Source organism: Prionailurus viverrinus, chromosome C1, assembly GCF_022837055.1.
Source record: "Prionailurus viverrinus isolate Anna chromosome C1, UM_Priviv_1.0, whole genome shotgun sequence".
Lineage (NCBI taxonomy): Eukaryota > Metazoa > Chordata > Mammalia > Carnivora > Felidae > Prionailurus > Prionailurus viverrinus.
In genome coordinates this window covers 2,477,344-2,493,037 of record NC_062568.1, presented here as the reverse complement: position 1 = coordinate 2,493,037, position 15,694 = coordinate 2,477,344, and the positions used below count along the sequence as shown (strand labels likewise).

Below are 15,694 nucleotides of genomic sequence, written 5' to 3'. Positions count from 1 at the left end.
TGATTCAAAAGTCATACTCAAAATTTTTAATTTTTGAATTAATGAACAGTAAAGTTGGCCTTTATTTGTTGTGCATTTATATGAATTTTTTTTTTCAACGTTTATTTATTTTTGGGACAGAGAGAGACAGAGCATGAACGGGGGAGGGGCAGAGAGAGAGGGAGACACAGAATCGGAAACAGGCTCCAGGCTCTGAGCCGTCAGCCCAGAGCCCGACGCGGGGCTCGAACTCACGGACCGCGAGATCGTGACCTGGCTGAAGTCGGACGCTTAACCGACTGCGCCACCCAGGCGCCCCATGAATTTTAAGCCCTGTATGGATTCACATAATCACCATGACAGTCAAGATACCAGAAAGCTCTGTTCCCCCGGAACAAGTACTCCCAGCCCCTGGCAACCACTGATCTGCTGTCATATAATGTTGTCGTTGCGACAGTGTCCTAGAAATGGAATTACATATCATATAAACTCACGAGAATGGCATTTTTAACTTAGCATAGTAACTTTGAGATTCCTTCAAGTTACTACACGTACGAATAATTTGTTCCTTTTCATTGCTAAGTAGTAGTTATTCCCTTGTATAGCTACACCACATCTTGGCTATCTGTATATTATTTTTAAGAGTCTCTCTCTCTGTCTCTCTCTCTTTTTTAAACATTGTGACATTTCTCAAATCCCAAAATACATTAAAATCAATGTTAATATGGTGGGGGTTTTTTGTTTCCCTAAAAACGTGCTGCTGAATTGCTGGTGCCTGTTACAATCAATAGTGGCCTAGAATCAAGCTGCTGTGGGGTGAGCTGAGCGGTGGGAGGGATCACCGTGGGCTGTGAGGGTGGTCAGCCGTGAGGGAAAAGAGCAAGAAGGGGACGGAGGAAGGAAGGCCCTGAGAACTTTGCAGGCCAGCCCCCAGAGCCAGCTTTGCAGCCTCTCAGGGCTTTGAGGACATTTTGAGCACAGGAGCAACCGACCGGAGGAAAGAGGTCTCTGCCACCCCAGCCGGTCTCATTGTGGTGGGTAGAGGATGCTCCCGTCGCTAGTGCTGATGCCTCCGGAAGAGACGGGCACGCAGCAGCAGCAGCCCTGCTAGTACTAGAGGACGCGAGGGCAGAGCGTGGGAAGAGTCCTGAGACAGCAGAGGGCGCCAGCTAGAGAGCCTTGTGGGAGGGGCGGGTACTTCCTGTACCCCAGCCACCCCCCCCACCCCCCCCCACCCCCCCCCCCCCCGGGCCAGTGCCCCGGTGGGGAGGGAAGGCAGGAGGCGGGGAGAACTCAGGACAGGCTACTCCAACCGTGGGTATTTACATGGTCAGACTGGTGAGCTGGGCACGGAATGTTATGTGGGAAACGAAAGCAAAATGAGAACGTCCCAGCACTTGACAGATTAAGAGTGAGAAGTGCATCGGGGGGCCGTGCGAAGATAACTGGACAGAGGGCATACTGGATTCTGTGAGCTTGGGTGCAGTGTACGATGATTCCACGAAAACCAACTGATTTGGGGCCAATTCCAAGTATAGTTGTATTATGGCTAACTGTATGGGCCCAAGTTTTTTTTGTAAAACTTCTTCTCAGGTCCCGTCCCCTGTGTCACAAGTCAGGTGATTTGTACTGTGGCAAATCCCACTTGGGTGGAGATAGAAGAAGGAACAGTGAGTCATCCTCCCAAGGACAGGTTCCCACTAGCCGCTGAGGAAGAGGGCGGCCAAAATAAGAACTACCACCGGAGGGGAATTTACCGAAGGGCCTTGCTCCTCGTGTCAGAAAACTCTTCTGGGAAGCCTCGTCCGTGGAAGCCACCTCAGTCTCCCTGCTCACACCTTTCTTGCTCAGGACCAAGGAACAGTAGGTGCCAGTTGACAGAGAGGAAGAAGACCCTTAGAGACAGGATGGAGTCTTGGTGGCTTCCCCCATTTGTCTCTCCCCTGTCTCACTGTAGACTAAAGATCCCCTTCTCAGAGAGCCACGACAGAAGTTACTCGTCCCTTTGCCTACCATTTGCACGTTCACAAAGTAGCTGTTCTTTAAAACTCGAGTACGGTGGGGCAAAGACTCTGGTATTTGCCGCATCGCTAATTACATCTTCAATCTTTCCCAGGAAAGACTGTATCTTCACCATTGACCCATCTACTGCCCGCGACCTCGATGATGCCCTCTCCTGCAAGCCGCTTGCTGACGGTAGGATGGAAATTTCTAGACCTTTCCGGGTAGCGGGCAGTCTGCATGCCTTTGTGGTCAGTCTGGCCGCCTCGTACTTCCCAGGCTGTGTAATGTGCAGGGTTGGGTTTGCTTTGTTCCTGAACTTGCCCCTGAGCCTACACAGCACGAGACCTAAAGATTGTGTTCCTGTGGTGACTTTGATGAGGGCGAGCATGAGAAGGGTCCTCTCGCTGGGATCCTTCTGGGCCTCAGTGGAGGCAGCAGTGAGGACAGAAGAATGACTTCCAGGCCTTGGCCCCTCAGGAGGTTCCAGTTTGGGTGTAGCGTGTTAAAGAAGAAAGCCCTTAAGCTCTGCTTAGGAGACGCATTGGGTTCTTTACCTGAATTTGCCAACAGGTTGGGATGATGTGGGAGTATCCTCCAAAGGCGAATCGGCAGCAGGTAGCAGGGGCGCCGTCCCTGACAATGCCCTCGAGACCCGGCAGGTCATCGTCCCGGCAGATTGTGAAAGGCAGCTGGTAGGGGCTCCTTGAGCATTCTTTTGGGCTGGAGCTGAGCAGGAAGAGTGGGATTTGAGGCCAGTGGTCTTGGACAACTACAGTAGGGCGGAAGGGAAGATGTGTAGGGTATGAGAAGAGCAAACCCTATCACGCCCGCTCCAATGTCCCCTCCCCCACCACATGCTAGTTACAGTCTTGAGTTACTCCTGGGCCCTCTCTAGGATGGTGTCTAGGTGACTGCTTTGGCTTTAGTCATTCTTGGATACGGCTTTGGCACTATCACGGGCTTTGACGGCTTGCCGATGATGGGTATCCACCCTTGTGGTTTCAGTCTGCTGCAAAGTGTTGATGGCCCAGCAGCCTAGTCTTTTAAAACGTTGCAGAGGTGTTCGTGTAGTTCATTAACGCAAAACTCCATAGGTTCAGTGTGTGATCTCTTCTCTACTAGTGTAGGCTGTGAAGATTAGTAGAAAGAAGGCTGAGAGACAGAAAACATCATTACCTAAAAATGCTTTTATCGTCTTTTAGTGGGAGTCCTCCTTGAAACTCTAGGCAAGCTTGCTCAGTATTTTCAACTTAAAAAAAAAAGTGGAAAGAAAGATACAACATTAAAAAGAGAAAAGTCCCCATAGAAGTTTTAGAGCAATGATATACTTTTAAAATCCAGAATGTAAGCAGCCTACTTAAAAAAAAACACATACTAGGTTGGTTTCTCATCTTCTGAGCAATATTTGCTAAGTGCAAAGGCTTGAACATATCGCTCTCTGTGAGTCCACTCCCCTGAACTCCAGTGTGAAAAGTGCCCCCAGGAAGCAGGAAGCCAGGTGACAATAGACCTCACCTCTGTATTCCTCTTCTCTCCAGGTTCGCAGCCCTGCTCTGTTTGTAGCCTCATGCTGGGAAACAGTTGTTTCCTTTATCGTGTCCCCTTTATGGTCGTTAATGGCACAAGGATAGGTCCAGTGCCCGTTAGTGCGTCTGGGCTGGCCCGGATGGTATCCTCCTCACAGGGATACCAGGGAGCCAGCACGTGTCCTGCCCTGCTCACTCTACCTACCACCTACTACGTCTCCTGTCTAGGGCAGCTGATTAGCAGCACAGGTTTCACGTAGGGAATTGGTAGAAGACAGGGCAGGAAGAGTAGACTGGGGACAGATTGTACGTGTTTATAAATTTCCAACCAGAGAATGTTCTTTGTCAGACCACCGAAAACCAGTTGTTTCCAATCTCTTGTTCAAGGAGAGCAGTCAAAATAAGGAAAATAATTCAACCGTACAAGACGAAGGAAGAGGAGAGGAAGTAGAGGCAGAGAAGCATTGTGATCACTTAGGGAAATGGGTGATAAATTGGACTGGGGGTGGTGGCAGTGTGAAGGAGGGTGGGGAGGGCAGATGTGAGAAAGGGCGAATGGCAGAAGAATCAATGCAAATAGACACGGGGGTTGAGAGAGAGGAGTCCGAGAGGAGTTGCAACCTGGATGATGGGGAACTGGAATTTACAAGTTAGAAACCAGGACGTCAGGAGGACGAGCTGGTTAGGGAGAGGTTGTGTCTACGTGGAGTTGTCTGTCTGGTGATGCCCATTTACCTAAGCTGCTGCACATCCTTCTCCAGAGGAGGCAGGGTACAAATAAGCCCTATAACCACATACACAGAGAGCCCTGAAGAAAAGTAGACAACACACCAGAGTGCAAACAGCAATTTTTTTAGGATAATGGGATCATAAGTGTTTTTTGGTCTTTTCTCTGGTTTCCAAGCTTTTATAATGTGGTAATAATAGTTTTATAATGAAAAAATTTTTGTAATAAAATAAAATTATGAGGTGCCAGAAATCACAGGCTGCCCAGTAGCGCACTGCACCAGGTGATCAGATACCTTGTATCTGCTTAGTTATTCTCGCATTCCAGAGGAGTAATTAACATGTGGTCATTTGGCAGAGCAGCAGAAAAAGGACATGGAAAAGGAGTCAGAGAAGAATCTGAAAAGGCGAGGGTTGGTCAGTCAAGCGTTTTTATGGTGGCACTTCTACAGTTGGCCTTTGTGACAATGGTTTCTGCCAAAGCTATTTATCCAGGGAGATGAAAACTGAAAGTCAATTCCAGTTTGGATTGGGGTGAGGTTGGCTAAGTTCAGGTTCCGTTAGTTACCAGTTCATGTCAATTTTTGCTTAGAGGAAAAAATGTTTAATGTTTCAAGAAGCAAATAATGTTTTCTGGCCATATTTACATCATCTATAACCATTTTTATTTAAAGAAAGTATCGAGGCCAGACTTTCCTTTGGTCCTATTGAAATCATCTGAATGACTGTTCTGTGCAAATAAAACCTGCCGACAGATGCAACTCAATTTAGTCCTCACTGTCCCATTCTGTAGAATTCCGATGTCCCCTCAGGACTTGTTACCAGTGTCTCCTATAGGTGCGAGACTTAGACCCCACAGTCTGCAGATAAATTCTGCGGAAAGGCAGTGACACCTGCTCTCCGGTATGTGAGGGTTATGCTGGCAGGCTGATGAGGGGTGCCCCCTACCCTCAAGAAATCTCCGCTCTGGAAGGGATTCTCCCGTCATCTAGCCTGCGAATTCCCCACCTCCGGGAGCCTACAAATACATTTGAGTGGAACATTCCCCGGGCGTCACCCAGCGCACTAACTTTAATGCAGAGCAATTCACTTTTGCTCGAGAAAATACTGAATAACGCAAGTGAATGAGAGTGGCAGTATAGTGATAACCCAGAATCTAAAGACAGCAAATCACACCCTCCCTCGTTTTATTACTGGAACAGATCACTTGCAACACACCTCACAGTTGACCTCACCACTCAAGTGCGGGAATGCCACAGTTGTCACATCACCCTCTGTTTTTCAGATTACCTCCACAGCATCCACTTATTGAATATCCAGATTGCCTTTTAACGCTCCACCTTGCCGGCAGCCCATTTGGCCTTCAGATTGCATGACTATTAGGAAACCCTTCCCTGTAATGAGCTGAAATATTGCTGTCTTCCAACAGTTTTCTTTCCTTGGGTCCCATCCGTACCTATTGGAGTCCAGAGAACAAGTCTTGTCTGTCATGTGACCACGCCCGAGGCACTAGATAGCAGCTGTCTTGTATATCTGCTTCACAACTTCTCAGCTAAGCAACCTTTTCAGAGGACGTGGGGTACAAATATATATATATATGTATATATATAAATATATATATATATGTATATATATAAATATATGTATATATTTATACATTATATATAAATAAATATATAATAATATATAATATATATATTCTTCCATGTGCTGTAGCTTTTAAAGCTTGAGCCTGTTTCCCATGTCATGGAGTCACTTCTGCCTTGATGAGGTCTGAGGTACATGGCAGCCTCTATCCAGACTTCTCCATGGCCATCAGGGCACGGTGACTCTCCCAGCCAGTTGCTTCTTCCTGGGCTGACCCAAGTCCAGAGGAACAGGCACCTGTTCTCTTCAGTGAGACAAGCCTTCTCGCTTTGCTTTAGTCTCAAGAGGAAATTGTTAGGCAGGACCTTTACTCAGCTTAGCTGATTCAGGCTGCCACCAGATCCTGCAGGAAATTGATGTTCACTGCCTCTCACAGCTGCTTTTTCCAATGTTTTATTCTCTAACGAGCGCTTTGCCTTTAGACGTGGCAGGATCGTGCTAGGAAGGCCTTAGACATGAAGGATTTGGGCTGGGGAAAGGGGGGGAATGGGGAATGACTGCTAATGGGTGTGAGGGTTCTTTTTGGGGTGATGAAAATGTTCTGAAATTAGATGGGTGGTAGTTGCACAACTCTCAATATACCAGAAACCACTGGGGGGGGGGGGGGATGAGTGAATGGATGAATGAATAAGAACAAACAAACAAACAAACAAACAAACAAATAACCCATTCCTCCTTGAGGCTTTCTGAGGAGTTTACACCTTAACCACAACTTAGCGGAAGTCTGGAGGGAATGCCTGGGCTGGATACCCATAGTCACATCCCTCTCACCTGTCTCTCTCCTTTCTGCTTTCTTCGCTGAACCATGAAATCCCCGCCCAAGGAGCACACCCCTCTATTCAACCAACTGCTCATGTCTCCTGTCCCCACAGAGCGCAGCCATCTGACTCAAAGAAAGCAGGATCCAACCTACTGTCCAGGTGTAAGAAAATGCTCAGATAAACAGAAGTCATCCAGCCTGAGAGGTCTCAGGAATGCAGGTTACTTACTTTGCTGTAGGGGGCGCCAGTCTTCTGGCCTGGTTTGCCTCTGTTGCCTTCCTGGTTGCATGGCTTTCCCTTCTCTGAGGAGGAAGGAGTAGGGAGCGGTGTCTCAGGGAATGGGAAGAAGAGACTAGAAGCAAAGCCTGTGAGAATTTCATAGGATTCCTAAACTCAGTAACTTCCCCGTGTGGTTCTATTTGTCACCTGCTGAGAGTTTCTTGTTACAACGAGTGCCTTCGGAGGCAGTGAGGAAGAAGGAGCTGGAGACACCGTACCACTGTATTCCAGGCTTAGACCAGAGAATCTGACCAATACAATGGGTGGTCGTCATTTTAGACGGCAAACTGCTGACAGGACGTCTCTGGCTCTGCCTCTGGGAAGGAAAAGAGCATGGAAGTCCTGGAGCTTGTGAGTGAACGTCTGGGTGAATCCCAGCAACCAGGCTGGACCCCCCGCCCCCCGTGCTCCCAGGCTCTGCTCTCCCTTCTGGGCATATCTTACCCCACCACTCACTCACCCCAGCCCTTTACATTTCTCTTTGGTCTGGCTTCCTCCTCTCTCTATACAAACTTCAGTCTCCTTCATCCTACAAAACCTTTCCTCAGCTCTGCTCCACCTCGGGAACTTTCACCTGCGTGTGTCCATCAGGACATCTTGAAAGAATCTTCGGAACTGGCTGCTGCTACTTTCTCACTTCCTTCCCTTTGCAACATGGCTTCAGGAAGTTCAGCGCAATAGGTTGTCCCTGACCTCAGGTCCCCCCAAATCTGTGCACCTCTTTGTTCTTCCTTCTCGAAACCCTCTTTTCTTTGGATTCAGAAAGCCCTGCTTGCTCTTGGTTCTAATGTTTGGACTACCTTTGTCCAGGTACTTTCTTTGGCCTTCCTTTCTCAGTCTCTCTCCTCCCGAGAGTCTGCGTAGCTTCCAGGCCATTCTCCTCCACCCCATGCTCCTTGTCCTTGCATTTGCGGCCCCTTGGCGTACAGCCCTGTTTCCCAGGAGAGCTATGTGGCTGACTCGAGATCTGACTGGTCGCTTTCTCAGTAAGGCCCTCCCTCGCCTTATCCACCCTGCCCCCACTCCCTCTCCTTTCCTACTTGATCTCTTTCCCCACCACTCATCACCCACTATTGATTTACTAATCTTGGTTCTGTCTGCCCACCATTCACTGCCACAGACGCCAGGCTCAGCGTAGGCGCTCAGTGAATCTTTGCGGGTGTTTGCAGGCGCTTGAGGGGAATGGCCTTCCAGGCAGAGGGAAGAGTGTATGCAAAGCCCCAGGTGACAAAAGCACGGTGTTCTAGAGGGAACTACACAGCGCTTGAAATACTGGGAGCGTGAGGTTCGGGTGAGGTGATAGTTGTGGATAAAGCAGGGAGGAGACCATGAATTCCTCTGCAGGCCCTGCTGGAAAGTTTAGATTTTGTGGAGAAGACAGCATTTTAACTTGGAGAGCAACAGCATCTGTCATTCAAGAAATAAGATCAAGGACCCAGCTAGATATACAATAGCGGAAAACACTTGACCCAGCTTCCTGTCGTCTCTAGGTTAATATCAAGTAAAATGGAATAAGTAAATGTGGGAATGACCATAGTTTGGATGTGGGAGCGGGGTGGGGGACAGACAGAAACGTTTTAACCGACGCTTGAGAATAAACAGGGGTAAGCCCAGATGAAGAATGGGGAGAAAGAACATTTCAGGCTAAGGGAATGGAATATGTGGAGGCTCTGAGGCACAAAGACTTTGGTCTTGAAAGGAACCCAAAAGTCAGTGTGGCCGGAACATGGTGGGATGGGCGGAGTCTGTGAGGTAGTCGGGAAAGGGGCTTGCAGGCTCTGGGAAGGAGTTTTGTCCTGAGGGCAATGGTGAGCAGAGAGTCTTAAGCGGGAGAGAGTCAGGATCCAACTTGCAGGTTGGAGAGATCACTCTGGCAGCAGTGAGGAGGCTGGATTAGAGCAATGGCATTGAAATGGTCTAGGTAAGAGGGGGAGAGTGCCCAACCACGGCAAAGGCTGTGCAGCCAGAACTGGAGGGAGGCATTAGCCAGGAAGGGAGATCAGGGCAGGGCTCGGGGTCTGGGCAACTGCAGGAGCATCTTAACTGGTCTCCCAAGTCTGCCCTTTTCTTCCCATGTATTGAAGTCAAGGCAGTCCTTGCAAAACGTCCATCCCATCAAGGTCATTCCCTGCTTCACTCCCTCCGAGGCTCCCATCGCACTAAGGATGCAAACCCAGGGCTTTACTCTGACTGACCACTAACTCTAATCCTCTGACATTGCTCCCCACAGTGCCTCTCTTACTTGCTCCCCTCCAGCCACATGGCCTCTTTGTTGTCCCTCAGATGTGCCCGGCTGTTCCTGCCTCAGCACTTCTGCACTTAGTTTCCCTCTGTCCAAATCCCTCTTCTCCAGTTCCTTCCCGGCTCTTAGGTTCTGCTCAGATGTCATCTCAGGGAGGCCCTTCCTGACCACCCTTGTCACCAGTCTCATCTACACCACCGCCTTCTGATTGTCTTTAAGACGTTTGTGTGGGTCTGCCCCACTGGATGGAAATCTTTATGAGAGCAAGGACGTCGTTTTGTTCACTGCTGACCCCTCAGTGCCCAGAGCACTGGGTGCCACATAGTTGGCACACATGCAGATGTTTGTTGAGTGAATGAATGGATGAGTTAATAAACTTTTGATAGTGGAGGTAAGAGAAGAATCTAGAATGTTATCTAAGCTTCTGGCTTGGGTGTCGGCACTGGGTGGACTGTAATGCCCTTCAGTAGGAAATATTGAGGGGAGCTGGTTTTGGGGGGAAAGACCGTGAGTTCTGATCAGCACAGGCTGAGTTTGCAGTCCCTGGGAGACATCCGGGTAGAAATACCCAGGGGATAAGGAACAGGGTTAAGGCTGGAGATGGGATCTGGGAGCCTTCAGTGTGTGGGCCTGGGACAGGTGACCCAGGAGAAGTCAGACTGAGAGGAAGACCAGCCTGAGCCCTGGGAGAGAGGCCCAACAGACCCCCCCCCCCCCCCCCCCGGATGAGGCTGTGGGGATTGGAGGCAAACAGGGAAGGGAGAGGAGACAGGCAGAGCGGGCTAAATGGCAGAGAGTCACAAAGGATGCAGGAAAGCCACATAGAAGAGAACTGTAAACGTCTTTGGACTTGGCAAGTAGGATACTGTTGATGACCTTGGTGAAACTACTCTACTGTCAGTGGCTTCCAGGAGGGGAAGCCAGGCTGTGGGTGGTGGAGGACAGAGTGGAAAACAGGAATGGCGATTGCTTTCTTGGGGAAGCTGGGCTGTGAAAGGTACGAGAGGCAGGGAGGACACGGTCAGAGGAGGCTTTTTCATTGCTTTTAAGATGGAATTGATTTTTAAGATGTCTCTGTATTGGGAGATAAGAGACTTTGGAGAAGGAAAAATGGAAAACATAGGAAAGAGATGAGTTGATTGTTTTTCAAGGCCTTGAAGAAGAAGGCGGGAGTGATTCAGAGTGTAAGTGCAGAGTGAGGCCAAGACATGGATAGTGAACACCCCTTCCTTTGAGACCAAGAGGACTCAGGCACTTGCTCCTTTACACCTGATAAGATCCCTTTTAACAGGCAGAGGAAGTGGAACACCTACTGAGGGCCGGGGGCGGGGTGCAAGGAAGGGGTTTGGGGGGTCGGGTGGGGGGGGGGGACAGAGAAAAGGGTGCGGGAGGGAGCTGACCAGGATCCCGTTGCACAGAGCTTTAGGGAGCACTCTTCAGGAATGCTGAGTTGGAATGCTACCAGGTCCAGGTGATTTTCTTCAGTAATCCTCAGCCCCCTAGGTGAGGGAGAAGTTGCAGTGGTCCAAATCTGGGGTTTTGCTGGGAGGGTGAGCATGACAGGCACCAGGACAAGGCTGCTAGGACCTTGCTTCTCCTCTGAACCTGCTCCTTCTCTGTCCCCTCCTTTTATAAAGACATCACCTGCCACCTGGTCAACCAAAGTTTTTTTTTTTTGAAGGAATCCCGGAATCACACTTGATTCCCCTTCTTCTCAGCACTGTTGTCACAGCCTTTTCAATAATTTCCTTCCCGCCTCCCTGTCTATCTTCCACCTTCCACCCAGGTATCTTTTCTATTACGTACACACAGAACCGGATCAGATTGCTTTTCTGTTTGAAAATCTCCTCACTGTTTTTAGTAGAGCTTTGTTATCCAAGTTCTTTAAGGTCACCAGCACTTCCTCTCCCACCTTCCCCACCTCCCAACATGCATGTGCGCACCACGCCCACACGCACGCGTGCACATACATGCAGGCACACACCCACGCCTAGTAATAGCTGGCCACTCCAGGCTCTGCATAACCACAGCCTCTGAGCCTGCCCTTTGCCCTCTACGTAGAATGCCTGGCCTTCCTGCCTACTTCTGTGTTGGACTCCAACAGCAAGATAGAACTTTCCTTTCTTTTCTTTCTTCCTGGCGAAATGAATTGTTCCTATCCTGTTAGCACATTTGCTTCATGTCTTTCATGCAGCCATAAACATCAGCGTCTCTGGATTTAATTCCCCTTTTTGCTTGTTTCCTAAGAGCAGGGCATTCCTTGATATCTCTATATCCAGAGTATCATGCATGATTTCCTATATTCCATCTCATCAATCTAACCAGGCAACCTGTCTTATACTTTCCGTGTGCTTTTTCTATTTGTTACCTTGCCCTTTTTATTTTCAGTATGCATCTGCCCTTAGGTTTGTGGGTTGCCCATGGGCTTATATGCTGACATATAAGCCAGCTCCACATGCTCTCTTAAAACAAGTCTGTTTCTTTGGAATTAGGTGTATCTTTCTCCCATCACAATCAAGTCTTTCAGTCCTTCTCATCATGTCTCAGTGGTGCTGTGAGATCACTGAATTACATCTCGTGTTCGTGATATTTGTTCCCCCAGCTCTGTGGATTGGCGTACGTGAGGCTCACTTCCTCATCTCCTCTTGTGTGAGTCTCCTGCGTGGCCCACTCTGCTCTCTCATTTCATGCCTACAGGCTTCACAGCAACTTGTTTCGTGGTGTTGTTTTGTCATTTCTCTCTGTCTCTCTCCAGTCTGTATCCTGGCCACTTCCAAATTCAACGAGTACTAACTTCCTGATAAAATTAACTTCCTGAATGAACCTTAACATGATAGTAAACAAGCAAACAAACAGAAAAAAAGTTTGTGATACAAAAGCCAGAATTTGTTTTTCTTTAATTCTATTGGCAAACAGGCTTGCTAGTTAAGAAAAGGCTCTTTGGGGTGCCTGTATGGCTCAGTCAGTTAAGCACCCGACTTTGACTTAGGTCATGATCTCACAGTCTGTGAGTTCGAGCCCTGCATCGGGCTCTGTGCTGACAGCTCAGAACCTGGAGCCTGCTTTAGAATCTGTGTCTCCCTCTCTCTGCCCCTCCGCTGCTCACGCTCTGTCTCTTCCTATCTCTCAATAATAAATAAACATAAAATTTAAAATAAATAAAAAGAAAAGGCTTTTTAACAACCAAGTACATCTGCAGTGGCAATATGTTCATCCATCAATTTGGTGAAACAGAAAGTTGGTATCAGCTAAGTCTTAATGGTATATTGAGACAATGGAAATAAGTTTGTTTTTAATGCCACTCTCTTGGGAACACTCAGAGTTTCCATTGGTATATGGAGATAACACTGAGGTAATACCAGAAGATAGAAATCAGGTGACATTTTGAAAACAAAATGCAGAATTTATCTGCAGAATTTCCTCTTGCTTTGAGATCTGTGAAACATCAGATAAAATCTGCTATTTTTGTTTGTGTAAGGCTGAAACAGAACATATGGCAGTGATTTTAATCTCTTTAGGGTCACAGGTGCCTTTGAGAATCTCATGATAGCAACAGACTCTCTTTTCAGAAAAATGCACACGCAGGTATATATACAATATTTGCATATCACTTACATTTTTAGTCAGATTGTAGAATGGATAGCCTGAAAAACCCTTCTTCATTAAAACTCTTTTTTCTTTTTTTTTTTTTGATTTTTTTTTTCAACGTTTATTTATTTTTGGGACAGAGAGAGACAGAGCATGAACAGGGGAGGGGCAGAGAGAGAGGGAGACACAGAATCGGAAACAGGCTCCAGGTTCTGAGCCATCAGCCCAGAGCCCGACGCGGGGCTCGAACTCACGGACCGTGAGATCGTGACCTGGCTGAAGTCGGACGCTTAACCGACTGCGCCACCCAGGCGCCCCCATTAAAACTCTTTAAACAACGCATCTTTTAAAAATTAATGGCTAAGCTGGCCAAGAGCAGATAACCAAAGAAGAATATGTGTGCTAAAGTAGCTAACCTAATGGTATCTTCTGATGCCTGTGACCCAGACAGTTTGCTCAGGGCCTGAATCAACACTGTCTGCATTGTCCACAAAATTCCAAGCCAGGTGCTTAGTTTAGCATGGTACCAGGTAGACAGCGTTTCTAGAAGCCAGGCAGAAGGAATCATAAGAATATTCTGGGGGCACCTGGGTGGCTTAGTCTGTTCAGTGTCTGACTTCCACTCAGGTCATAATCTTGCAGTTCATGAGTTCAAGCCCCGCTTTGGGCTTGCTGCTGTTAGCCTGCTTTGGATCTTCTGTCTGTCTGTCTGTCTGTCTGTCTGTCTCTCTCTCTCTCTGTCCTTCCCCCGCTTGTGCTCTCTCTTAATAATAAAACATTGAAAAAAAAAAAAAAGCATATGCTTCCTGGAGGAAATAACCCTTGACCAAAGCTTTAAAGATTTGTCAGAGAGAAAGTTCTAGTAACTGTAAGTTTATGTAAAAGTGAAGAAACATGCAAAGATGCAGCTAAAGCAATTTTAGCTTTTTTAGAGGAAAATTTTTATAACTTTAAGTGCTTGTATTAGAAAAGGAGAGCCTATAAAGATTATCTTCACAAATGTTTTAGATAAAGGGAAGGTGTAAGATGACATAGCATATGAACATATACTGTGGGTACAAGTACTGAACCAAATGTGAGAAATGTCTGCTGTAGTTGTAACAATAGAAGCCCCCTCTACTCCTCTGAGAAATACACAAAATGAGTAGCCAGACTCTGCTGTGCCTTTCATGCTGTCATAGTGAAAAGCAGAATTCATTTGCTTGAATAAGAGAAGTTCCTATTTTTACTTTAGGCCATGCCAAAGTGAAAATCTTAAAAAAATAGACACAAAATCCCAAACATGGCTCTTAGAGCTTATTTTCATTTTTCTAGTATTAGAGTGCTATTAATTGTCAAGCCAGGGGTCTTTTTCCAAAACCCATTAATATTTGAAAAAAATTTGGTGTGTTGGGATTAACTTTGGAACAGAATTACATATGTTTGAAACATACAAACATATGATTTTTAATATTCAGCTTCTCCATTATTTTATATTTTATATATCATATGTACTGTATTTATAGTGTTCATATTCATAAACATTTCAAATGTCTTTTAAATAATAGTAAAAATACAGTAAATAACTTCCCAGCCAGTAGAGTGAGGCCAATGGAAGGAGAAAAACAAAAACACTTCAATCTAAAAGAAGACATGACAAGAGGAAAAAAATAGAAGCAGGACAAATAAAAAGCACATATGAAGGTGCCAAATTAATAAGCACATCAAATTTTACTCCATAGTTTAAAAGCAATGACTTTTAGAGTGGATAAATCAACATGAAGTCACAAAGATTACATGTAAAAAGGTGGGAAAAGTGATACCAGTAACATACTAAGCAAAAGAGAGATTACAGGACGCCTGGGTGGCTCAGTCAGTTACGTGTCCGAGTTCAGCTCAGGTCATGATCTCACAACTAGTGAGTTCGAGCCCCATGTTAGACTCTGTGCTGACAGCTCGGAGCCTGGAGCCTGTTTCGGATTCTGTGTCTCCCTCTCTCTCTGCCCCCCCCCGCTCATGCTGTCTCTCTCTCTCTCTCTCTCTCTCTCTCTCTCTCTCTCTCTCAAAAATAAACATTAAAAAATAATAAAAATAAATTTTAAAAAAAGAGGTAGTGTATTTTTTATTAATATTTGGTAAATAGATTTTCAGATAGAAGACATTACTAAATGTAAAGACAGTCACTAAATGATGATTAGAAGGATCACTTCATTGGGAAAATATGTCTCAATATATATTGCTAAATAATATAGCTTCAAAATATATAAAATAACAGTTGGCCAAAATACAAGAAGAAATTGATAAATTCAGCTTCATAGTGAGTTAATTTAATAGACCTTCCCCAGGAAATAATAGTTCAAACAGACCAGAAATTCATTCAAACTATAGAAAATTTGAATAGCACAGTTAGCAGGCTAGCTCTAATAACCATATCTAGAATACTGGACCCACAAGTGAAGATTACACATTGCTATCAAGCACACAGAAAACGTGAAAAATGACTTTGTGTTACACATGTTTTTAAGAGTCATTGGTATCATACACATTATTTCTTGGATTACAGTGCAATTAAATGAGAAATAAATACAGAAACACTTTTAACTTAAAAACCCAATACATTCGAAAATTTTCAGCACTTTCTCAGATGAATGGCATAAATCAGAATATACCTGATGTTATGCTTCCTATTAATGCTTGATGGAATAGTGAGTTACCTGCCTCCTCAAGGCTGAGTTTACTTACCTTCCACACAGAATACATAATGCTCCCTTACGTAGCAGTTAAGGGTTTCTACCCTGACTACTTTCCTCATGCCATCGAGGAGCTCCCTAACTCTGAAATGTGGCCAGACTGACCTACAGGCAACCCACCAGAGAGCCCAGAATTGCTTGAAAGCCTTTACTACCAAGGGACCGGCAAAAAGGAAACTGCCTTCTCTCATAAAAGAAACTCAGAGTTCCCAA

At 46.3% G+C, this 15,694-nt stretch overlaps 1 protein-coding gene across 9 annotated transcripts in view; it reads left to right on the top strand.

Moving 5' to 3' along the window:
* Positions 1 to 15,694, top strand: part of DIS3L2 (DIS3 like 3'-5' exoribonuclease 2) — a 350,479-nt gene that overhangs the window by 209,312 nt on the left and 125,473 nt on the right. For all 9 annotated transcript variants that reach the window (XR_007154750.1, XM_047870804.1, XM_047870806.1 and 6 more), the window contains one exon: positions 2,096 to 2,175. Coding sequence is in view for 8 of the 9 variants with exons in the window: in XM_047870804.1 (XP_047726760.1) it covers positions 2,096 to 2,175 (80 nt within the window). In the remaining variant the exon portion in view is untranslated. The remainder of the gene's footprint in view (positions 1 to 2,095; positions 2,176 to 15,694) is intronic.